Consider the following 25,806-nt stretch of genomic DNA (forward strand, 5'->3'; position numbering starts at 1 on the left):
TGAACCTAGATTGGGATTTCAGAGTCAGGGCACTTTTTCTATAATGAATAGAAACAAACCTCAGCTCTCAACCCCACCGTCCCATTGTCCACGGGTTCAAAATGCAGATTTGAATTTTACAGTTTAGGCCAATTTCTACGAAAAATCACAGAGCAGAGTTGGGAAAGGACCCAAGGGTCTTGACTCCTATCTGCATCCATATCACACTCCCTTCCATGTCATGCTACATCAGTTGCTTAACCTTAAAGATTGATTTACTTTAACACAAGAACATCTAAGGCTCAAATTTTCAAGAGAGTTTAGCATCCACAATCAGGGCCAGATTTTAACCAGAGCTCAGCTCCCATTAGGGTACTTAAATAAATGGCTAGGTCTTCCAAAAGAGCTCATCCTGTTGGGGCCTCAGCTCTTTCCAAAGTCAGGTCATAAGTGTCCCCGTGGGAGCTGCTGGGTACCAAGCACTGTGGGAAATCTGGCCCCAATTATAAGAGCTGAGCACTTGATCATCTGGCCCTGAGTTCATTTGAACATCTGGCCCTACAATTCCAGATTAAATCGGTATGGGCTGGAGTTGCTCAGAACCTCTCCAAGTCAAGCCCAATGGCTTGAAGTCAGTGGAAAGTGCACATGCATCCAGAGGTGAATTTCAGGCAAAGATCCAAAAAGAGTAATCTAATGAGAAGAAACTAAAATTTCTGCAACAGCTCAGAAACTGGCAAGTAGCTGCAAAAACATTAGCTTCTTCCTTTCGCTACTCTTTTCTTTATTTTATTTCTTTTAATATTTTATGACGGGTTGAATTAAAACTTTAAACTTTTAAGCCCATGAGTTGGTGTGTGAAGGCTCTTTCCCTGCCATTTGCTACAGCTGAAATTGTCTTTGTTTTGACAGCTCCACTGATGCTTGTAGAATGTCCTGGTATGGCTCTTCCTTTAGAAATACCAATTTTCAGGATTTAAAGGGGCAATGTCAAGTTTGTTAGGCCTCAAAATTAACACACTTGGTCAAGTAGCAAGTTAGTAGTAGTTAAATAGAATTATTTTAAGAAAAGCAAAATATATTTTTTTTAAAATGAGATAATTAGCAAAAATTGTGTGCACTTTACATAAAAAATAAATATGTCTTAATGAAGAAGACCATACCTGGAATCTGAATGCAGTTTTGGGGACCAGAAAGATATAGACAAGCTGTATTCAGAGAAAAGCAATTCAGATTTAGGAGTTCATTTCAGAGAAGAGCAACAAAAATGATTGGGAACTGATGCAATTGACTGATGAGGAAAGTTTTAAAAGAAGAAACTCCGTATGGCTTGGTTAAGTGCCAGCTGCAGTAGAGGACACAATAGCCTATGAATATTTGAAGTATGTAATTGCTGAAGTTGCAGAGGTAATATTTGAGGTAGTACAATGGGGTTTAATGAAAGGTAACTGGATGAAATTAATAAGGAGGAAAAAACCCTGACAGTGAGAAATCTGTTGGGCTGCATTGATGTCTGGCAAGGGGAGCCCCATCAGTTGGGACATAAAACTGTAGACTGGATATGTAGCACTATAGGAGGAGATTTGCAAAGGCAATCTGGATGCCCAAATCCCACTGACTTTCGGTGAGGAATGTCAATGAGAGCTGTGTAATAACTGCCCTTTGTGCTTTTGAAAATCTCCCCCGTAGTGAACAATTCTGTGTTGGCAGGGGATGGGCGAATTGGTCCCATTGTTCATTTCCTTCAGCAACATCTATGATTTGGTACCTGCCAGAACTTGTGGTTAGTCCCTCACGTTTATGATTCTCCTGCACAGTTGATGAGCTCAGTGATATCTCAGGGCCTGATCTTGCTCTCCTTCCTCAGGCCTGTTGACTTTTTTCTTTGTAAGGAATGCAGGACGGGGGACTAAAGCAACTGTGGGGACCTCCTCTGAGTCGAATTTCTGTTTCACCAGGTTCAAATTAACTGAAGCAAGAAGTGTAGTTTCAGGGAAAGCGCTACTTAAAAGCATACCAGTACTGTAGCTATTTACAGGGCCTGGTAAGTAAATGGAAAGTGTGTCTTCTCTCCCTTGGTCTAAAGACTCCATTCCCTTGCATGTTGGGTAGTCATTTATACCTGTGCAGGTTCAGACCAGTAGTAGTGTCTTATATGCACTTTGCCTAGGTGTAAATGAGTACCCAAGTTTCCAGGCTCCGTGCCTTGTCTCACTTCCTTTTCTTGTCAGGGAGAGCGTGGGTTATGTTGAACGCTGCTTATCATCATCATTACTGCCCTTTTGTCACAGGGCGGCGACTCACCCAGTGGCACCTCCTGCTGGCTGTCTGGGAATTAGCTCTTTTTACCAGCTCCAGAGTGCCCTCTGCCGGTGTCTCACCGTTGCTGGCCCCCCATGTCCCTCCCGGACCCCAGTGCCTTTTTACATGGGGTGCTTGCCCCTCCAGGCAATACCCCACAGATCTGGGTCTCCCCTCCCTGGGAAACCCCCCCACCCTCTATCCCCAGCCTATGGGCTTCTGCCTCAGCCTATGGGCTACTGCCAGTCACCATCTAGCCCCCTTTCACTGGGGGCTACTGCAGTCTGTATAAGCCAGTCATCATAGGCAAGGGGGGTTTGGACCTGCTGCCTCCTCCTACCCTTGGGCAGCCCTGTTGCAACCCCAGTACCCTTTCTTAGGCCATCTGCCAGGCCTGCAGCCTGGGGCTTTTCCAGCCTGGAGCCTCCCAGCTCCTCTGGCCTTCCCCAGCCCTGCTTCATCTCAGATACCCTGGTACACTCCCCAGCAGCCAGGACCATCTCCCTCCACAGCTAGAGGAGACTCTGTCTGCTTCTGGCCTACTGCCCACTTATAAGGGCCAGCTGGGCCCTGACTGCACTGGCTACAGCTGTGGCTGCTTTCCCCATCAGCCCAGCTTTTCTCTGGCACAGCCCTCTCCTGGGCTGCTTTAAGCCCTTCCAGGCATGAGCGGGGTGACCACCCCACTACACCTTTAAAGAGGAAAGGTTCATTGAACAATGCAGGGATGATCATCGTCTCACACTGAATAACCAAAGGTATCTCCAGGTGCCGGCAGAATCCTTAGACATAAGCTATGGAGACATTGTAAGGAGTTTTTACCGTTAGCTAGATGTGGGTCGGAACCAAAACCTATCTCATTGTAATAGGCCATTGCAAAAGTTCTGCATCTGTTGAACTCCAGACCCAGATTGGGTGGCTCAGTCCCACCTCTCCCTTGCCCACTCTGCTCTCTTCGAACCTATTGGCACTTTATTCAGCGACCCCAGAATGCTGCCAAATTCCTAGAAATCTGCCAATCAGTCCTAATGACTTGGGCATGGTGGTGGGAACAGGACTTATAATGCTTGTTCTGTGTCCGTTTAAGACTATGAAAGGGAGAGAGAATATTTCTGGTGTATTTATTTATTGACCCATTCATCTCACAAACTGGAGTTGGCTTTGTGGTCATCGTCTTCTTAGCATATGCACAACATGTCTCTGGTGGCACGGGACTAGGATTCATCACTGAATTTGGTCCGCTGGTTGGATCATTTTTGCCCAGCCTGGGCCGGGTACAGACTGGGAGTGCGACATGAACGCTGATCCATCCCCCCTGGCTTTGCGCTTAGCGCTGCGCTTGGAGTAATAGGCCTTCAAGAGAAATCCTGCCTCTTCTCTACTCCAGGTGTGCAAGGCCTTGACTATAGGTAGGCTTGGAAGGATAACATTTTTTATCTGTAAATGTCAGTAAACATTGGTTTCACCATATACATAAACTGACAAAAAATATTTCCATCGATAAAAATTGAAGTGTACAGATAGGCAAAGTAAGGAAAATGCTGCTTAAGAACTTACCAGAGTTTGATATAAGTATATTTAAATGGTTATAAAGCTTCTCCTTTGTGAATCTCAATGTCTACTGTCATTAAATAATTATTGTCTGAACCACCCCTAATTGCTCACAACTGTGAAAATTTAAATCAATACAAATTTTAAAAATGCTTAAAAATAAACTTTTATATTATCAGTCAACATTACCAAAAAAAATATATATATCGAATTCTGCCACGACTGTGTAACTGCCAGGGTTTCCCTGTGAGTTCCAGAGATGCTATACAAAGAGACTGCACCCAGAGCAGCGCTTAAGGGTAGCACAATCTGCAGTAGCATGGAGCGGTGTGGCCATTGGCCAACCGGGCCGTGACCTATGCAGCTCCTTTGCCCAAAAACCTCATGTAAGACAAATGTATCCCTGACCATTAACGGAGTAGCAGTTGTCGGGTGACAGCAGAGGTGCTCTGCAGGCAAAGAGGAGAATTTTTTGTATGTCACTGCCACAAAGCCTGCGTACCGAAGTTTCATGTTGGGTAGTAAGGATTCCATCCGAGGAGCTCAGAGTTGAGAGAGGGAAAAAATAACATCAAGTTCATTAAGAGTGAATGACTAATTCAACTGAGTTTCACTGGCATTGCACAAGGAACCTGGGGAGGGGAAAATCTAGTTCTGCTTGATTCTGTAGAACCTTCCCATGCCTCTCTCCTGACAGCAGCGTATCAGGTTAAAAATACTACACCCCGTGCTAGAATGATCACACCTTCAGGGTCTCACTTGGCTGTTAGATGTTGTGTGGAATCAGCAGATTTATACAAATAAATATTTTTTAAATGTCAAAGATACCACTTGTTAGTGGCTCCATGGACCTGAGTTTAAACATGTGAATCTGGATGTTGGTTCAGTTTTGCGGCTGTTTTAATCTGGGGGTCTTGGTTGTATGGACCAGCTGTGAAATCTGGACTTTTCCATAGTTTGGGGGGGGTGGGGAAGAGAGCCCTTTCAGACATGGTTTTCGTTCAGGCCCATTTTTGCTAATTAGCTGACCAGTTGCAGCAGTCTCTGTAGCCTAACTGGAAAATTGCTGTTTTGGAACTTGTGAACATTTGGTTTAATTTCAGACCCTTGGGCAGTCTCATCCCATTAACCTCTCTGGGTCATTTAGTTCCAATAAGATCCCTGCACCAAGGTCCTTGTTGCTTTTATCATTTGAAAAGGATAAATAACAGGTTGCATGGAGTTGTTTTTTATGGGTGATATGATTTCAGTTGGTTTGTCCTAACCATCTCTACCACATTCTGTATGGTAAGGAAACCAATTAGAATGGCTAAGCTAAAATAAGGTCATTTGGAATGCATGTGCATGTTTGCTCTCGTGTGCATGTGGAGGACATCATTCAGAAGGATTCTATCTCTGCTGATCACTGGTGTCTGTGTGTATTCAGCCATGGAGCTGTTACAAAATGGCACCCCAAGTGGGATTTGAACTACAGTGGACCTCGAGCACTTGGGACTAATAGGTTTACCTAATAGGAAGAGTATGTAATACACTGGCTGTCCAATCACTCAGTAGGGTGACAAAACTCAGAAGGCCTGATTCTGATCTCGCTTCCAACCATGTAACTCTATTGACTTCAGTAGAGTTTCTTCTGATTTTAACACAGGTGTAGTCAAGATCAGAATTGGAACCCATAACTCTCCTCCAAGTTTTGGTTGCATTAATAGAGTTAATCTGTTCACTACTCTAGCCCAAGTTCCTGTAAATGATATGACAGGGTACTACAATTTCAGTCTCTTTTGCAAGTTCCTTATTCCTAATACTTGCAAATTTAATTATGACTTTCATTAGCATGAATTTGCATTTAGCAGGGATGTAATTACCCTTGTTAAGAGAGACTTTTTGGTAACTTGTTTCCAAAATGTCTTTAAATCTTGCAGGTTAAAGCCTCTCATTTGTTGTGCAGTTGCTAATGGGTCCAATATAACCACTCTCGCTCAATCAAAACAAAATCTCAGTTGGTTAATCATGAGGAAATCTTTAAAATAGGAAAAAATGGGACCTCTCCCAGTTACAGTGGTGGAACCCAGTGCCATCACAGTTAAATAAATGTGAGCAGATGGCTTTATTAAAAAGGGGGAAATAATTGGAAAGAACATGCATTTTTTCCATCGCTTTCATGTTTACTTCTAATTATTTTATATGCCTGTGTTGTCTTCTGAGGTAACTTAGCCTTGGCATGGCCAGCACTGCTGAACAATCGCTGTAGAACAAATATCTACTAAATAGCTAACATTTGGTATTCTGGTGGTCCCATTGCTTCTGTCTTCAAGTACTGCCTATGCCCTACATTCAGACAATGCCAAGCCTTGATTGCATGTTTGCACTTGATGGATGAGCCAGCCCTTGGCTGCTCTTGCTCCTCTGGAACACGATGCTGTCAAGAGCGCAGACTTTGGTTATTTTTTTATTTTTTCCCCTTGTCCTTGTTGTTCCTTCCTTTGACGAAGCTTATAATAGGCTGGGATAATTAAATAAACTGATTCTGTAATCCAAAGAGAACGGGAATACATGTCACGTTTTTTAAGAGTCATGCAAAATGACATTTTTATTGTGCTTTGCTCTGAGCCAGGAACAGTGTTCAGCCTGTAAATCAGACAAATTCAATTTGTTACCCACTCTTTTTTTAAAAATGCATTAAAAAAAAAAGCTGCAGTGGAATCAATCTGCTGTTGTATCAGCATTATTCCAAAAGCTTTTATTTGTTTTTGTTTCAGATTCCCTCCCCCTCTCTTTGCAGTTCTTAGAACCAGGAACCATTCCAGCTCCTATTGAAGTCAATGGCAGAAATCCCATGGATTGCAGGAGCTACAAGCTGTCATATGAGATTGGTACATTTCCATTTTATAGGCACCTTGTACCATCCTTTGCTCTTTACATACTACTCAGAAGGTTAGGGTCCAATGTCAAATACACTATAACTCTGGAGTAAGTCCAATGAAGCAGAGTTGGCTTTGGGTCATGTGCTTGCAGGGCTGCCTGATTCGTGAGAGCTAGAAAAGTACAGGAGAATCTCAAATTTAAAAAGATTAAATTTCTATCCTCTTTCCCTTGAAAAAAATCTCCAAAAACATAAAGCAGTGTAAACCAATTACTATGATTGCAGGCTGCGATTTTCAAATGAAGCTAAGGGAGTTAGGCACCCAACTGCTGTTAAAATTCAATAGGATTTGAGTGCTTATGTCCTTTGGCTTCTTAGAAAATCCCAGCTTAAAGGAAAAGAATCTGGGCATCTGCAGCAGGAGGATGGGGGAACCTAAAGGTCCCTTCCCCCACAACACACTCTTCTCAGGTGTAATTCGCACTCCACTAATGCACAAATCTGATGTTCGTTCCCACCAAAACTTCTCCCCACTTCTCAGCAAAGTGTTTAGTGAGGTGTCACGCTGCTAAGATTTTTCCAAGATATTAACTAGTAAACTGTGACGTGATCAGAACAAAACTACACCCTGGGGCAGGGCAGGGCAGGGGGAGAGAGAACAAAGTACATTCGTAATTCAGTAACCTTGATTGCATGTGTGTATCTGTTCACTTACTACATCACAAAATTTCATTATGTGCAATGTGCCTCCCAGTCAGTGTGTGAATTAAAGGGATATAGGCCAACCCCCCCCCCCCCCCCCCACTTTTCTCTCTCTAATATGTTTTACCTGCTGTTGTTGCTACAAGCAACACCTAAAATTACTGTAGCTGAAAGGTTAGAAAGAACAACTGATACTTCCCCATGTTTCAGCTTTTCTTCTCCTGTTTGACCCTACTTTGTGTGTAGTCATGTCAGAGGGTAACTTGCCCTCTGAGTTAATCGGGGGCTTAGCCTACCTCCGCCAGGCTCCACAAGGAGGAATGAGGCAGCTCAGATTCACCTGGGACTAATTAATTCGCTAAGTAATTGGAAAAAAGTTAATTAGGCAGAGAAGCATCTGGGCCTGATGAAAGGAAGGTTCCACCCCTGCTTCCTCCTCCCCCCGCCCCCCAAACACACTTAGCCTATGTCTACACTGGTAACTGAATGACAATACTTTTGTCTTTCAGCGGTGTTAAAAAAAACACCCCGCCAAAAGACAAAAGTTTTGCTGACGACAAGCGCCGGTGTAAACAGAACTTTGTTGGCACGAGTGCTCTCCTGCTGACAAAGCTACCGCTCGTTGGGGGTGGAAGTTTTTTTGTTGGCAGGAGAGCCGACAAACAGTGGCTACACAGCGCGCCTTTTAGTGGCACAGCCATGTCGCTAAAAGCTGCATAGTGTAGACATAGCCTTAGTGGGGGCTAGAGAACAGGGGCTCCTGGGCAGAGGAACAGTCTGTAGACCACAGAAAGAGAAAGGTCCCAAGGAAAGGGCTGGTGGTGAGGGGGGCTTACCAGGAAAGGGAACCCAGGAAGAATGTTCCTTGGGTGGGATAGGCTCTGCAAGGGAGGAGCTATGAATGCCGACTTCAGCAAAACCTAGCCATTGCTGTTCTGAGAAAGGGTTGTTGTGGTTTGACCACTGGGGGTTAACTCAGCCCTCTTCCCTATTGAGCTAGAGATGCTGAGGTGGAGGCCTATTTGTATAATGTTCTACCCTTGGGTTAAATAAACTAGACAGACCTGTGACGGGGTACTGTTCAATATACATAAGCTTTATGGGACTTATTGAAAGCTCACTAGAGGGAACTAAGTCAGATATTATGGTGATGCTGCACTGGGTTGCCAGGGGAGTGCTGCAGGGGTGAGGGCCCCCACCACAAGTCAGTTTCACTATTTCCCAGTAGCTAATTAGTCAGTTTCCCGTGTTGTTTGTGTTGATCTTGACCCAGATCCTCAGTTATTTAAGAGCTTAACTCCCATTGAAATCAATAGGAGTCTTGTGTCTAAATGCCTTTGCGGATCTGGGCATAATAGTGGCCTAGAGGAGAAAAAATAAGAAAATGACACTGTAAAATTACAAAAAAAAAAGATATGAGGGAACCTGAAACTACTTTTAAATCATTTATTTTTAAATTATCTAGATTTCAAGTTGACAGTGTCTCTTAATGATACTCCAGGGTATATTTCAGCTCCAAAATGTGAAAGTTTGAGAAAGTTATGATGTACTCAAAGGGTGGGTTTATTGTGGAAAGACATATGCAATCTTAATATCGAGTTTGCTGTTGCTCTGCCATGGCTGTGTATGCATATTTATATTTCATGTGGTGGGGCTGGTACTAAACTCCATTTGCATCTTTGCCAGTCTCACCTGAACTCCCCCCACTAATTTACTTCTCCTGAACCTACTTCTAATGCAGTATTCCAAGCCTTTGAGTAAATGTAGGCTGCTGTCGTTTTTAACAAAAACAATGGTTGCTCACAGACTCGGCCCCCTGGGCATGGTCTCGGGGGACAGAGAGATTAATAATTGCCTTTTGGCCGGACCTTGGAGCTCTGGCTGACTGTGAACTCCAGAGATCCTTAAGATCAGGATTTGCCCCATGAAAGCCAAATGGTAGAGGCAGCTACACTGTGAGATGGAAGCGCAAGTAACTGAAAATGACCGAATGGCTGAACCTTTAAATGCAGTATCTGCTTTCCAGAAACATAGAGATTAGTCACTCTCTAAAGATGTATTTATTGCATAATACAGTTTAACAGCTCCACACTAGTTTTATAGTCCATCATGAGAGATTAGCCAGTGTGGTGCATGATAAGTTGCTCTCTTCTCTCTGAGCAAAGGCTGCCACTTTGTACCCTCTAGGCAGTGGCATTTCAGTGATGGGTGAGTGATTTCATGTACATCCGGGGTGAAATCTTGGCCATGCTGAAGCCAAAGGGAGTTTTGTCACTGACATCGGTGAGGCTAGGCTCATGGTTCCTAAAGTGTTTTAGGTATTGTTACATTCATGGCTCCCTCTTGTGGATAGTATCCCACCTAAAAATGTATCTTCTGAGCGTTTTCACTCTGTGCCTTCTGCTGTCCACACATCCGTCCTCCCAGGCTGGCGAGGAGAGTTTAAGGGTATGTCTATACTATGAAATTAGGTCAATTTTATAGAAGTCGATTTTTAGAAATCGATTTTATACAGTCAATTGTGTATGTCCCCACTAAGTGCATTAAGTTGGCGGAGTGCGTCCTCAATACCATGGCTAGAGTCGATTTATGGAGCGGTGCACTGTGGGTAGCTATCCCACAGTTCCCACAGTCTCCGCTGCCCATTGGAATTCTGGGTTAAGCTCCCAATGCTCTGGAGTGCAGTGGCTGGGTGCCTGGAGTTCTCCCTCCCCCCGCCCACATTCTTGGGTGTCTGGGTGAGGAGGATATGGAACTTGGGGAGGAGGGCAGTGGTTATACAATGGATGCAGTGGAGGTCTGTGCTCTTGTTGGCTTTCCTGCCACTCCAACGGATGCTTCATCATGTCTGTTTGCTCCCCCATTAGCCTCAGCATCGCTTCCTGCCTCTGCTCTTTGCACTCACTTAGTGCTTTCCTGGCCTCTGCCAGGAAATAAGGTAGCCCTCCCCAGAAACCTGCAAAGGCTTTCAGAGTACCTCCAGGAGAGCTTCATGGAGATGTCCCTGGAGGATTCCCACTCCATCCCCAGACACATTAACAGACTTTTCCAGTAGCTGTACTGGCCGCGAATGCATCCCAATTCTTCAGGGCAAATCAAACAGTAAACACTGTTGCTTTTAAACCTGTACTGTAGTTACAAATGTGCACTCACCAGAGCTGCCTTCTCTGGCTTCAGGGTCGGGGATCCCGTCTTGGAAGGGTATTGGCTCCAGGATGATGAAAAGATCCTGGCTGCTGGGGAGAACGGATTCACCGCTTGCCTGCTGCGCATTCTCCTCCTCTACCTCCTCCTCCTCGTCCTCATCTACAAAATCCTCCTCCCTGTTGCCTACAACTCCCCCCCTTGCAGGTGTCCACAAACAGTGGTGGGGTAGTGGTGGGGGCCTCCCCCCAGAATGCCATGCAGCTGATCATAGAAGCGGCATGTATGGGGCTCTGACCCAGAGAGACCATTTGCCTCCTTTGTCTTTTGGTAGGCTTGCCTGAGCTCCTTAACTTTCACACGGCACTGCTGTGTGTCCCTGTTGTAGCCTCCCTCTACCATGCCCTGTGCGATTTTGGCATATATATTAGCTTTTCTTCTTTTTGATCGGAGTTCGGCCTGCACAGATTCTTCTCCCCATACAGTATTCAGATCCAGTGTCTCCCTTGCAGTCCATGCTGGAGCTCGTTTGCGATTCTGGGGGGACTGCATGGTCACCTGTGCTGTTGAGCTCGCCACGCTGACCAAACAGGAAATGAAATTCAAAATTTCCCGGGGCTTTTCCTGTGTACCTGGCTAGTGCATCGGAGTTCAAAGTGCTGTCCAGAGTGGTCACATTGGAGCACTCTGGGATAGCTCCCGGAGGCCAATATCGTCAAATTGCGTCTGCACTACCCCAAATTCAACCCAGCAAGGTCGATTTTAGCGACACTTCCCTCACTGGGGAGGAGTACAGAAGTCGATTTTAAAAGCCCTTTAGGTTGACAGAATGGGGTTGGTTGTGTAGACGCAGTCATTTTAAAATCGACCTAACACGGCTAAATTCGACCTAACCCCGTAGTGTAGACCAGGGCTAAGTGACGTCTGTTATTAGGGAGAGGAGGTTAGGTGGTGATATCAGAAAAAAGGCAGACTTACAAGGAAGAGGCAAGCATTAGCAGCAAGTAACATGGTCCAATTTTGCAACCCCCTATTAAGCAAGTAGTCCGTGCACACACATGGCATTAAAATAAATGAGACTCAGAAAGGATGTGTAGGATCCAGGCACTTTGGCTGTGTGCCCATGCGAAAACAGAGAAAACTTAAACACACCAAAAACTACAGAGGATTAAAAACCTTTCTACCTTGTCAGTTTTGCTATAACTATCTAAACTCTGACCCAGTACATCTAAAAGCTGGCGTAATTATCTAAAGCCAGATTATTTAAACCCTTATATAATCTTCCTACAACTGAGCAAATGTATTGCCTTGGGAGCAGAGGTTAAGCCACGATAACATTTCTCCATCTGCAGAGCTGCATGTAGTTCTGGAAAAATACAGGGGAGCGGGGAGTTCATCACGTTTTTCAAGGGTATGGACTGTGTCATATAGCAACTGTCACATTGAATCACCATGGGAATGTTGTGGCTACATGTGCCAACCCAATTTCAGCCCTATCTGTGAACACAGGGCAGTCCATGCATACTTCTTTGGTTGGTGATATTCTGTATGGGAATGGATGCTTGTGCCTTTTTTGGACAGGAGGCTTTTAGTGCAGTTCAAGAATCTAGCCAGTGGCCTTAACCATCAGATCCCTATAGGTGAGTTGTTCACAGATAGGAAGGCCAGGAAGAACTGTTCTGATCATCTAGTCTATCCTCCTGCATAAAACAGGCCACAGGACTTCCTGAATTAATTCCTTCTTCAAGCCCAATAGCTGTGGATTGAACTAGAGCATCTCTGATAGAAAACCATCCAGTTTTGATTTAAAAACTGCCAGGGATGGAGAATCTACCACAACCCTTCGTAACGTGTCCCAGTGATCAGTTACCCTCCCTGTGAATAATGTGTGACTTATTTGTAGTTAGAATTTATCTAGCTTCAACTTCCAGTCAATGGATCTTGTCATAACTTTATCTGCTACATTAAAGAACCCTCTATTATCAAATTTCTGTTCCCCATGTTGGTTTTATAGATTGTGATCAAGTCACCCCTGACCATTCTCTTTGTTAACGGGATGTGTTTCCTGTAGCGATGGGGAAGGAAATGCGGAGACTTAGTTGTTCAATATCTGAAATATTTGAACGTTAGAAAACGGTTTGTAAAGAACAACTTTGAACAAAGGCTTAATTCATATAAGTGTTCACGGAGTGAGGTTCTATTTTCTTGTCTTGTATGGAATCCCACAATTCGGCTGTTCACTTGAGTGATGAACCAAAACCTCGGGCGGAGATCTGCTGCCACAGAAAAACTGTTCTATGTCTGTTCTTGTCACTTTGGGAAAATGCCCAGTGAATGGACAAAAAGCGAGAAGCTCAGTGAAGGGAGTAACGGGGGGTGGGGGGGAACAGAAAACCAGAGTGAACAAAGCAGTAAAAGCAGAGAGCAAGTCCAAAAAACACATCACAAAAAATGTGAGGTGGGGGAAGCAAACATTGAATAGAGTTCCATTTTCAGTATTAGTTTATTATTTGTGGTGCTTAGGAACCCCAGTCATGGACCAGGACCCCATTGTGCTAGGTGCTGTACAAACACAAAAGGACTGTCCTGGCCTCAGAGCAGGTGGAGACAGATCAGGGAGGACAAGGAAGCCATTAAGGACTCTAATGCTTAACCAAAGAGCCTGATTGTTAGAAGCATTAAGCCCATTAATGAGCTTAGGTGCTCAGCACCCCTCAGGATCATTATTTGTATGATGGTAGTGTCTAGTGCCCCCAATTACAGATTGGGTCTCACTTGTGTTAGCCACTCTATATACATTTCAACACATTCAAATTAGGCATAAAACACAAAATATTTTAACAGTGAGGGTAATTAATCATTGGAACAAGCTACCAAGGGAAGCGGTGGGTTAAAGACTGTGGCCTATGACAGATCACTGAGATGGCCTAATGGTCCCTTCTGGCATTAAAATCTCTGAAAACAGATATCAGGACTCCATTGTGCTAGGCTCTATACCAGGGGTTCTCAAACTTCATTGTACCACGACCCCCTTCTGACAACAAAAATTATTACACGACCCAAGGAAGGGGGACCGAAGCCTGAGCCCAGCTACCCCAGGTGGCAGGGCCAAAGCCCGAGCCCCACCATCCCGGGCAGGAGGGCCAAAGTCGAAGCCCTTGGGCTTTGGCTTCACTCCTGAGCAGTGGGCCTCTGGCTTTGGCCCCAGTCCCAGGCCCCAACAAGTCTGACCCTAGCCCTGGCGACCCACTTTGGGGTCCCGACACCCAGTTTGAGAACTGGTGGTCTGTACAAACACCTAGTAAGAGACAGTCCTTGCCCCAAATGGTTACAGTCATATGATGACAGGCAACGGGTGGGTAAAGCAGCGAAACATAAGTGAGGTGAGGTGATTATAATTAGCATAATAAGCAGCACTTACAGCAGGGGTTCTCAAACTGGGAGTTGTGACCCCTCAGGGGATCGCGAGCTGTCAGCCTCCACCCCAAACCCCACTTTGCCTTCAGCATTTATAATGGTGTTATAAATTAAAAACACTTTTTTATATATTTAAGGGGTGTCACACTCAGAAGCATGCTGTGTGAAAGGGGTCACCAGTACGAAAGTTTGAGAACCACTGACTTACAGCATTCCAGTTGCCTCATCACTGAGTATGTTGTAGATCCCAAGGCAGAGGTGAGTGTTAAGGAAGGATTTGATGGAGGTCAATATAACTGCTTGGTGAATTTTTACAGGGAGCTCTTCTAATTAATAAATAGCACATGGGAGACAGAGAAAAGGAGCAGGCTCTAAATTAGATACAGGTAGTGCACTGAGTGTGGTGTCATTTCACATGCAGCACAAGATGCTAGAACCTTTCTGTTGCCAGAGGGAAACAGCCTGCCATAGGGTAGGTTTAAGTGTTCTAGAGAGTCTGATGTTCCTAGGATGTTATTGACTGGGATAAAGAAAAAGTAGTTAATTCGGCAAGATTGGATAACAATGCCAAGGGGCAGCAAGCAAAACATCTGCTTCTCATTCTGGGTCAAGCAGTTACAGGCAGCTTCCTGACTACTAAGACCTCTGTGGAGTAACATAAGGCTCTCCTCAGCAGCCCATGGAGGGGTGAGCCTGTGGGTAGTGTAACGGAGTACACTGAGGCAGTTACAGCTAGAGTGGCACCTTTGCGACTTCCTGTTTCCGAGAGGCCGGCATTTGTAGGAGATCAAGCAGGGTGGTTTCTCAGTCAGGCAATGTCTCACCTGTATCATTACCACTCATAGGAATTAGAGGTGGGTGGGACTCATCCAGTCCCTCTGCCTGCCAATGCAAGCTTGTTCCTCATTGTGCCTCACCCAGTCCTTTGTTCAATCTAGTTTGAAGTGCTCCAAGAGACTGTTCTTCCAGCACGTCCTTTGGGAGACTGCACCATAAATTAGTAGCTGTTGCTGTCACAAAGTTTCCACTGATATTTAGCCCAAGTTATCCCTTTACTCCTAGCTCTCCCCTCTGGTACTGCCCTTAATACTTCCTCTCCATTCTTTGTGTTAGCAACCTACAAATAGTTTTAAACTGTCACGTCCAGCCTAGTCATTGCTTAGCTGAGCTCGTTGAGCTCTGATTTAGATCTTTTAATCTTTGCTCATCACTTCAGCCCCCTATTATTATTTTTTTGTCTCATCTCTGACTTTCCTCCAGTTTGTTATTCTCAGTCTAGTAATATGGTGCCCAGGACTGAATACAATATTCCAGGTATGACTGCACTGAAGCCATTATTGGATATGTCTGCACTGCATGTGGAGGTGTGATTGTAGCACAGATAGACATCTCTAATCTAGGTCGTTGATAACCAGTATCCTGCTGGGGAGCCTGGGTACATACCCTGATTGCTAACCTCTGCCACCATGTCTACACTACTATTGTTACCTGTACTAGCTAGACTAAAGCTAGCAAAGTTTGCTTCCCTACGCTACAATCAGACCTTCACTTGCAGTGTAGACATACCCATAGAAGGGACCAGAGTCACTTCCCTGCTCTTGATGTCTACATCTGTAGCCCCAATCTGCATTGGCCATTTTGCTGCTCTCTTTCTTCTGAATAGATAATGCCCATCTATGATGGTCTAGTGTCCATCATTCTCACCAGATGATTAGCTCTATCAGTTATAGAGTCACTTCTTCAGGGTTGTGGATCAGGCCCATCTCTAGTTAATAACTTTAGTATCACAGACTCAAGGGTGAAATTCATCCATGCAGAGGGCCAGCACAGTGAATGGGATCAATTTCATGCTTATAGTCTGGTTTACTGTGAGTATAAGATAGTTGTATACTTACTAGTTTCTAATAGTGTACAGAGCTGTGGTTCACGGCACTTGCTCATAGGAATGTTCATTCTACTTTGACTTCTTGTAATGAAGTGTTGCGGGTCTTTTTGTTCTTGTTGCTTGTATTACAGTAGCACCTAAGGGACGTTATTAGAGACCAGGGCGCCCCATTGTGCTAGTCTATGTACAAAGACCTAACAAAAGGATAGTCTTGCTTGGAAGAATGCACAGTCTAATTAGAAGGCAAGAGACAATGGGTGTATATACAAGAGAAGCGCAGATGGTTGTATGTGCTTCTGTTTTCTTATTTTCCCATTTGTGTTTTTCCAGAATTGTTATACATATAAGGATCGATATCAGCCCAATCAATATTGGATTCGTTATTCTGTTTGCTTGGTTTGTTTATAATATTTATTACTTCTGAGCGTTTGGAGAATAGAAAAACAAATTGCCCCAAATTGTTTATTTCCATATGTTACTCAACAAGCGTTTGTTGATTTTCTTATATAGCTTCCAATAAAGGAGAGTGTCTCCGCTGGAGTGAATAATAGCAGTGTCTGAAAATCAATAGTCTGATCTGATAACACTTCAGGGCTTGTGTGCTATATCTGATTCAACAACAAATGCTCGGCTAATCAGTCTCAATTAATTTGTACCTTAGGGAGAGAGAAATTACAGCATTCTTTTAATAGCAAATGCTGTTGATTAAACTAGTGATTCATTCATTTAGAAATCAGAACAAAACCTGCATTTATGGGAAGACAGGAAAAATATAAACTCTCCCTTTTCATTTGTTGTATTTAACTGTCCCTGCTTTTATGCAATAAAAATGGATCATAATGTACCATTGATCACAAGCCATATAATCCAGGGTTGCCCTAATGAGTGACAATACTGTGTTGGGCTTTTTAGTAGTTGAATCCATTTCATGATCATTTTTAAAGGCGGTGCTAGAATTTCTCTTGATAAACAAGCATAATTCCGATTGACAGTAATGGGGACTGGACACAAACATCAAGGAGGAGCTAGTGAGGTTGGTTGAAAATTTTCCAGACAAAATTTTTTTGATGGAAAAGTGCGGTTTTGACTAAATAAAATTTTGCTACAAGGGTCTGCATGCTGCGGAAAATGTAAACATTCTGCTGACACACAAAATACCCACAAATAGAAGTTTTCAGCAAAATATCAAAAACTGAAATAGTGGGGCCATGGTGCCTCGTGGGCATTGTTCAGGTGCCTTATTTTGCAGATGGACACACGGAGATATATAGAAGTGAAATGAAGTGACTTCCCCAAGGTCACACTGCTGGTTAGTGACTAGGACAGGAATAGAACCTAGGTTTCCTGATTCCCACTCTAGTGCCATTCACCCTGATACAGTGTACTGCCCTCAGAGTTGACAGTTCCTGCTCATTTCTTTCTCAGCTATCCTAAGACTCTGGGTTGATATCTCGATTTCATGGGAAGCTTAACAAGGGGTAGCACTGATCGGCTCTTCCTCCCTCGCGCTCTGCGCCAGATAATGCCTATCTAAGGTACTTACATGGCTATAGTATCTGAACACCTCACAGTCTTTAATGTATTTATCCTCGGAGCACCCTGGTGATGGAATGAAATACTATTATCCGCATTTTAGAGCTGAGGAACTGAGGCACAGAGAGACTAGGTGACTTACCCAGTGTTACAGAAGAAGCCTGTAATAGAACAAGAAATTGAATCCAGGTCTCCCCAGTTCTGAGCTAGCATCTAACCACTGAGCCATTATTCCCCTTCTACCTGCCTCTTGGGGTAAGTGTGTGAGAAGAGCTCTCAGCACCTTTTCCCCATTAATGCCCTCATGCAGGAACAGACATAAATACCACCCTTAACAAGTACAAAAATAGTGTAGCCAAGGCTAATCCCAAATGTAAGTGAGCCAGCTGAACATCACCCAATCGGAGGTGACTGGTTCTTTGCCTAGACAGGGAGAGGAACAAAGCCGTGGTTATGCTTTGCTCAGCCATTTAAATGGCTAAATTGTTCTTATCTTGGCTTTTTAGGAGGTATCATGTATTTATACAGCTGACCTTTTCTTTACTTGGCTGATCAAATAATAAACATTTTAAATCAGTTCTTATAAACAAGTGTGTTCTCAATTGCTGACCCTGACGTACCCAACTGGTGACCTTTGCCCAGCTAGTGAATGTTTATCTTCTCTCATTTTAGAGATCCCTTTGTTGAAGGAGTAAACACATAGTGAACAAATATATTTTCTAAGGTTTTCGATTGCTTTGCACATTCTGAATACAACTCTGTGTTTCCTGGCATGTTACAAGAACATGTCACCTCGCACCTTTTCTTTCTAGATTTGGGGTAGTTTAATAGTGCGATTAATCTGCTGATCTCAAAGCGCTTTACAAATGAAGCCTCCCAACACTCCTGTGAGGCAGGGAAGTATCACACCCATTTTACAGAAGGGGTTATTGATGCACAGAAAGTTTGAGTGATTTGCTCAGAGTCCCACAAGGAATCAATGACTGAGTGTAACACGTGTCAAAATGCAGATTCTCTCTTCTGAAAACATAGGATTCTTTGTTATTTCAGTCAGTACAAACACACAGCACGCCTGTAACACAGAGCAGAGACTCAGGGATCTGTGCAAAAACTGGGCTCCAAAATGAAATGTCATCCTCAGCAACCAGTCAGCAAGCACAGGGAGTGTCTACAAATGACCACCTCAGGGGAATGCAGTGGGGAGGTTGTTCAAAAAGTTCAACCACCAGGCATTCTCTTTTGTGTTGCTGTGCTCTCCCTTTTGTGCATACCTTACAGGAGCTGGGAAAAGAACCCAAGAGATCCAGTTCCCAATCTCCTCCTCTCACCATTGGACACCACGCTCACCTTTCCTGTAAATAAATGGGTTCCCACCCTACACCGGCTTAACACAATGGTGCATACAGCCCACAAGCACAAGTGGTAAATTGTCTCTTTCTTTTGCTTCTCAAAGACAATCTCCTGTACACGTTTAATCACACTTTTCTTCCATGCTGCCCACAGCAACCCAAGATCATGCCTCACAAACTCGCTGTCGCACCTGATGCAGGGATTCACACTGGTTCTAATGTGCCTCGGAGTAGCTTTGTGTCAGTTCACAAGCACATGCATAAAAGTATTATCTGCTCTTTGCCTCCCTCTAGTAACCGGTACCCTTAAGAGGTTATTGAGGCTGCTACAACTGCCAGGCAGAGGACTTAGTTCAAGTGGCAGAGACCCATGTGGTTAGTAATGTAGGTCTGCTGTTCAGACCCTGGTGCGCAGCAGGTTGCCTGCGGGTGCAGGGCTCCTGTTAGAAGGGGCTCCACACAGGCACCGCATGGTTAAATGCTAGGCATCGTCCCCTGCGCTAGGAAGGGATCTCCAGGCCACAGCTCGCCAGCTCCTTTACTCACAGGATCACAGGGTGAAAAATGGACAGTGTGGAGAACAAATGGAGGTGTCTGAAGAGAGAGTGACAAACACTGTTCCTATCATGGGGCACTGAGTTACAATATTCCCTTTTGGGCATGACTAGGCAGGGGTAACTCGGTGACTACACGGCAGTGCTCTCACTTGGCCAAGGTCAGGCCTCCCAAGTTCTGTCCTGCACACTGCTTTTACCTGGCACTTACCTGTGTCACAGTCTGCGTCTGAATTGGGCCCTAAGAGAATTTGACCTGTTTCTGCAGAGCAGATGGCTGGACCAAGCAGCAAAGTGACAGCGACAGTTTGTGACAGTTCAGATCCAGAGTTCAGTGTGTTCACATCTAGGGCTTTGACTTGACCCATTATAGAGATGGGGACTAGCTGCGAAGTTGGAATCCAAATCTGATTTTCCCAAGAGTTTGGGGTGGGGAGAGGGTCAGCACCCATCTCCACAAGAAGTCTGTCTTAAATCCCCTTATGTACTTATGTTCCTCAGGAGAGGAGAGAGTGCTGTTGTTCTTCTTACATGGTTGGTATTCTCCCACCATATCTTCATTTGATGCTCATCCTCTGTGCTGGCCCACTTCCATCTTCTCCTGGGTTAATGGAGTTATTTGTTTTGCTGCAGGTCTTTCACTTTTTGCCCGACTCCATTCCCATAATTAGCTGCTGCTTCTTGTGGCTTCTGCTTTCGCTCTTCCCAGCTTCCCTCCGAACAGTCACTAGAAATGCTTAATTGCCTGGTAATGAGGGACTCTCCTACATCCCAGGGACCTCAGAGGATGAAGCTCCCTGTAGCCCAGTCTCCTCTTTCATCAATTAATAGCTTCCGCACTGCTTTCCTTTCAGAGTCTCCTTGAGACAACAGAGATGTTGTTTTGAAGGAATTAGATAAGAGACAGGCGAAATGTGGCCTGTGGGAAAATTGCAGCCTCAGAGTCACATAGGGTAACCTGTGGCTGCCATCATTTAATATGGAGATACAGCCTGAGGCCTGCAAGCAATGCTCAACCTTAATGATGCTTAGAGGAAGATGGAGCACTGCATTCTGGGACATGCTGAACTTCCATACTAAAGATAAGGGCAGCAGGTGAACCTAACACAGAATCTAAGGTGCTGCCGTGAGAGATGCAGGTCCAATCTGATCACTGGGAATGATGGGTAGTTTAATGGCTACAAATCACTGTCTGTCACTGCCAGTCTGGTGATGTATACCCACAAGGGTGGCCAGGTGTCTGGTTTTTGACTGGAACACCCAGTCGAAAAGGAACCCTGGCAGCTCCGGTCAGCACAGCTGACAGGGCCACTAAAAGTCCGGTTGGCTGCAGTGGCCAGCTCCACGCAGGTCCTGGAAGCAGCCAGCATGTCCCTATGGCTCCTCGGCTCAGGGGCAGTCAGGGGGTCTGCGTGCTGTCCCTACCCACAGTGCAGGCGCCACCCTGATCCAGCTCTGCAGCTGGGAAACACGGCCAATGGAAGTTGTGGGGGCGGCGCCTGCGGATGGGGGCAACATGCAGAGCTCCCGTTGCTGCCCTGCACCTAGGGGTCAGAGGGACATGGCGCCACTTTCCTGGAGCCACCTGAGGTCAGCGCCACCTAGCGCATGCACCCCTCACCCCCTGCTCCAGTGCCTCACCCGCTCCTGCACTCCAAACCCCTCAACCCCAGCCCAGAGCCCCATCCTGCACCCCAAACCCCTCATCCCTGACCCCACCCCAGAGCCCACGCCCCCAGGTAGAGCCCTTACCCCCCCACCCCAGGCTCCAAACCCCTGCCCTAACCCGGAGCCTCCTCCTACACTCCAAACCCCTCAGCCCCAGCCCAAAGCCTCATCCTGCACCCCAAACCCTTGGTGAAACTCTGAGCAAAATTTGGCCCATTGATCCTAAAGTAGAGGAGAGCAGAATCAGGACCCCCTTTCCATGCAAGACTTTATTCTGATATTAACAACACTGAGCAGTGATTAGCAGATTGTCATGTGCTGGTACTATGAAAGCTGATGAATCATTCATGTAAACTTCAGAATAAAATGTAAGCCCATTGCCCCTGCAGAAAACTGATTAATGCATGCAAAATTTCAACAGTGAATTGTATTTTAAAAAACCCTGCAAGTTCATCAGAGTTAATGTTCTCTGAGGTACCAGTTAAGGTGAGATACAGGATCACACATGCAGCTTTCAGGGTTTCTTCCTCTACAGCTAGTTATTATGCAGTGTCAGCTATTTAACAGCTTCAGCATTATGATTCAGGCTGCAGTTTCATCTACGCTTTGAAGGTGTTGATGTCTGTGTGTATACAAACACAGTCACTAACAAATGAGCTTAGTAAATATGCGGCGTGTCTTTCTGTGCATGACTAATGATTTTTAACTTGGGAATATTTCTAAATGCTTGTACAATAAAATAACAAAACAAAAACCAGAACAGTTAAGTTTTGTTTAACCCTGCTGCCCCCCACCCAAAACCAGATCAACAGTAAAATGTTGAACTGACGGATCAAGTCTATCAGTCCGTCCACTCTCATGTTGTGGTGCTTTGCATAGAAACAATAGGTCCACAGTACAGATTTCAGAGACACAAAAAAATTATAACTAGCCCCAGTTCAGTAAAGCATTTGTTTAACTTTAAGCATGTGCTTAAGTGCTTTGCTGAATTGGATTTAATACGGTACATTTCTGAATTCTTTAACAAGTATCTAAAATAGCGTTTGTATGCAAAATAATATTGCGATTTTAAGTTCACTTATCTTTCATTACTGATTTTGTGTGGAAGGTGCTTATACACTACGGAGATGGGCAGCAGTATAAAACCCCAAGACAGCTCATCTTGGGTTAGAAGCGAGTGCTCCTCTTACTGGAGAGCTGAACGTTTCCCTCTCTACCTCCTGTGTGATATCAATCCCTGCAATCAGTCTCTACCTCCTGTGCGATATCAACCTGTCATTTGACCAGGATTCTATATTGCTTGTCCTGCATATCAGACTCCTGCACTCTGGGGGGCAGGGGGGAATTTCCACCTTTGATGGGAGCAGTCTGGGGACAGAAGAAAACATCTCTCTAGCACATTGTTTTATAGTCCAGTGTTGGGGTTGGGGCCCCCCTGTGCTCGGCACTGTACAAACCTGTCAGGCCTGATTTTTCAAGAGCTCAGCGACGACTGTACTGACTGTTCTGACAACCGAGCCCCAGTTGTGGGTGCTGAGCACTTTTGAAAACGCTGGCCCATAGTAAACGACGGTCCCTATCCTGAAGAGCTTGCAGTCTAAAAGAGAAGATGAAATGAGCACACAGTCTGAGGCAGGCGGGCAGAATGGGGTAACAAAAATAATAGGATGCTGTCATTTAAATTAGCCATGGCTACAATCAGTAGGCAGTCAGTAGCAGTAAATGCAGCTCTCCAGCCATCACTAAAACAAGCTATCAGTAACTTGCAAAGGCAGTGGTCGTTTCTGTGGGGAGGGATTATGGTCAGAGTGCAGGGGAGGTGGTGAAAGGGGCAATCATGTGGCTCTGCAGTTTGGTACCTGGAGATCACCACTGTGCGGCTGTGTGTGTTTATATACACGCTCGCACAGTTTGACTAAATTTACCGCTCACCGTCAGGCACAGTGAGGATGTCAGCCTTGCTGTTTCCTACAGTACCGATAGTTTGTCTCAGCATTCCTCTTTTTCATGACATTTTGAAAGGGGAAAAAATGCGGCCTGCCTCTTCATGATGTAACTGGGATGAATTAAAGCAAAATCTTTCCAAGCTGGGATTACGAGCTCTAAACTCATCCCTTCACCGGCGATTAGACAGCAAAAGGCAGGGATGGATGACGTGTTTTCCAAAGTTATTTATATAGACCTGTATATTTTTAATCTTTCAGGGTTATCTTTCTGAAGGCTTAGTAACTAAATGGTATCGATCTCCACGCCTGCTCCTCTCACCTAACGCCTACACCAAAGCCATTGACATGTGGGCGGCAGGGTGCATCCTGGCGGAAATGCTCACAGGAAAGATGCTGTTTGCTGGTAGGTTTCTAATTCCGGTTCGCTACTCCCCTCCCTGCTTCTACGTCTCAACTGAATGTTTAAAGCTGTTTCGAATGTTTAGCTGAATCCCTGTCTACTTGCAGTCAGGAACAGCACAAGCGGCAGCAGTGCGAGTGTCCTATAATACCTCGTGCTAGAGCTAACGCCTCTGACCAGCGTAAGCTGCACCTGCCCAAGCCCCATTTTACACTGGTGCAGCATTAGAGTTGTCCCTGGTGCAACTGCATTTGTGCAAATTCCCCTACTGTAGATAGGTCCGAAGAGTGAGAAGATAGTTCACTGTCTTCATTTCCATTCTGTCACTAGTAACTCTGCCTGCTTGTGATGGTGGCTTTTGTTACGTCTGTATCCCCTGGGAACTGAACTGATCACGGAATGCCCCAGAACATGTTATCATTAAACATTTTTATTACTGCAGTGCATAGAGTCTGCACTTAGGATCAGGGCCTCACTGTTCAAGGACCAGCACAAACTAGAGCTGCTCAGGAAATGGATTTTATTTTCCACAAAAACAATTACATGAAAATGAAAAGTTTTCAGTTTTGTAATCTGTCTGTATCTATCTATAGATTTAGGTCTATCAGAATTTTTCAGATTTTTGATCAAACAGTAAAAGCTGAAAACTTTTTAGGTTTAGGTTTTCCACAAAAATGGAGCTTTCTTGCAAAAATTTCTCGTTTGTTTGGAAAAAAAAATTGATGAAAAGTTTTGATCAACTCTAGTAAGATGACATGGCCCTATCCAAGAGGTTTATGTTCTGTGGTAGATTTGAATTGTGGTCGGTATCTTAAAGATCTTTTCCTCTGCTGTGAGAAGGAACATCCTAACGTTTGCAACAAAATTTCCACCAATAACATTTCACTTTGGAAAGGACATGAAGTTCGCTTTATGCCAGTTGGTGCCTGCTGCTCTTCTGCCAGAGTCCTGTCACCCTGCAATGACGGTTTCTACAATATTCTTGAAAGCCAGCTGTAAAAACCCCTAAATTTAAAAACTGTCTCCTATAAAATATCTCAGATCCAGTCCTGCAGAGACTTATACACCTGCGTCACCTTCTGCACTGTGAGTAGTTCCATTTAAGTCAAAGGGTAATACTACCCTGGTGTAAACACATGCATGCACCTTTGCAAAATTGTGTCCTACTGCTCACTGGGAAAACCCACTTTAGTGTTCAGCAGATATGAAGTGTGATTCTGCATTCATATTGCTGTACCCAGCGATGAACTGCCAAAATCTTAACAACGGGTTCCCTCCTCACCCCACGAGGGGGTTGTTGCCCACCCCCGCCCCCCGGGACTCCTGCCCCATCCAACCCCCCTGCATTCCTTGATGCCCCCCCCCCCGGACCCTTGCCCCATCCACCCCCCTCCCCTGTCCCCTGACTGCCCCCAGAACCGGGCAGGAGGGTCTCGTGGGCCACCATAGTGGGTGCCCACCCCAGCCCTAAGAGCCAGAGGCACCTGCCTGGGGGCGAGGTGGGGAGTCCCGGCGGTGCTTACCTGGGGCAGCTCCCAGGAAGCATCAGGCAGGTCCCTCTGGCTCCTAGGGGCGGGGGAGCGTAGCTGGGGGGGAGCAGGGGGGAGCAGCCGCTCGCCCCACTGATCACATCAAAAGTGGCACCTTAGGTGCCGACTCCCTGGGTGCTCCAGGGCTGGAGCACCCACGGGGAAAATTTGGTGGGTGCAGAGCACCCACTGGCAGCTCCCCACCCCACGCCCGGCCCCAGCTCACCTCCGCTTCGCCTCCGCCTCCTCCCCTGAACACGCTGCCCCACTCTGCTTCTCCGCCCCGCCCCCCAGCTTCCCGCAAATCAGCTGTTCAGCGGGAAGCCGGGGAGGGCTGAGAAGCAGGTGGCGGCTTCCTGCTCAGGCTGAGGGTGGCGGAGGTGAGCTGGGGCGGGGAGCGGTTCCCCTGTGTGCCCCCCCCGGGTTACCTGCTGCGGCGCGGGTGGCCCTCCTCGCACCCCCCCTCCAGCTCACCTCCACCTCCCTGGGCCTGAGCGGGAAGCCGCTGCTTGCTTCTCAGCCTGCCCCGGCTTTCCACGCGAACAGCTGATTCGCGGGAAGCCGGGGGGGGGAGGGGGGTGGAGAAGCAGAGTGGGGCGGCGCATTCAGGGGAGGAGGCGGAGCAGAGGTGAGGTGAGGTGAGCTGGGGGTGGGGCGGAGAAGCAGAGCGGGGCGGCGCGTTCAGGGGAGGAGGCGGAGCAGAGGTGAGGTGAGCTGGGGCCGGCCGCGGGGCAGGGAGCTGCCGGTGGGTGCTCTGCACCCACCAAATTTTCCCCTTGGGTGCTCCAGGGTTGGAGCACCCATGGAGTCGGTGCCTACGGCGCCACTTTTGGCCAGTTAAATTTAGAAGCCCTTTTAGAACCGGTTGTCCCTCACGGAAGAACCGGTTCTAAAAGGGCTTCTAAATTTAAGAACCGGTTCTAGCGAACCGGTGCGAACCGGCTCCAGCTCACCACTGGCTGTATCTCCATTAGCTCCAATGGAAACC

At 45.9% G+C, this 25,806-nt stretch overlaps 1 protein-coding gene across 2 annotated transcripts in view; it reads left to right on the plus strand.

The window, feature by feature from the left end:
- Positions 1 to 25,806, plus strand: part of MAPK4 (mitogen-activated protein kinase 4) — a 153,314-nt gene that overhangs the window by 98,335 nt on the left and 29,173 nt on the right. For both annotated transcript variants that reach the window (XM_043547311.1, XM_027826279.3), the window contains exon 3: positions 23,148 to 23,292. In XM_043547311.1, the coding sequence (XP_043403246.1) occupies positions 23,148 to 23,292 (145 nt within the window). The remainder of the gene's footprint in view (positions 1 to 23,147; positions 23,293 to 25,806) is intronic.

This window comes from Chelonia mydas, chromosome 5, assembly GCF_015237465.2.
Source record: "Chelonia mydas isolate rCheMyd1 chromosome 5, rCheMyd1.pri.v2, whole genome shotgun sequence".
Lineage (NCBI taxonomy): Eukaryota > Metazoa > Chordata > Testudines > Cheloniidae > Chelonia > Chelonia mydas.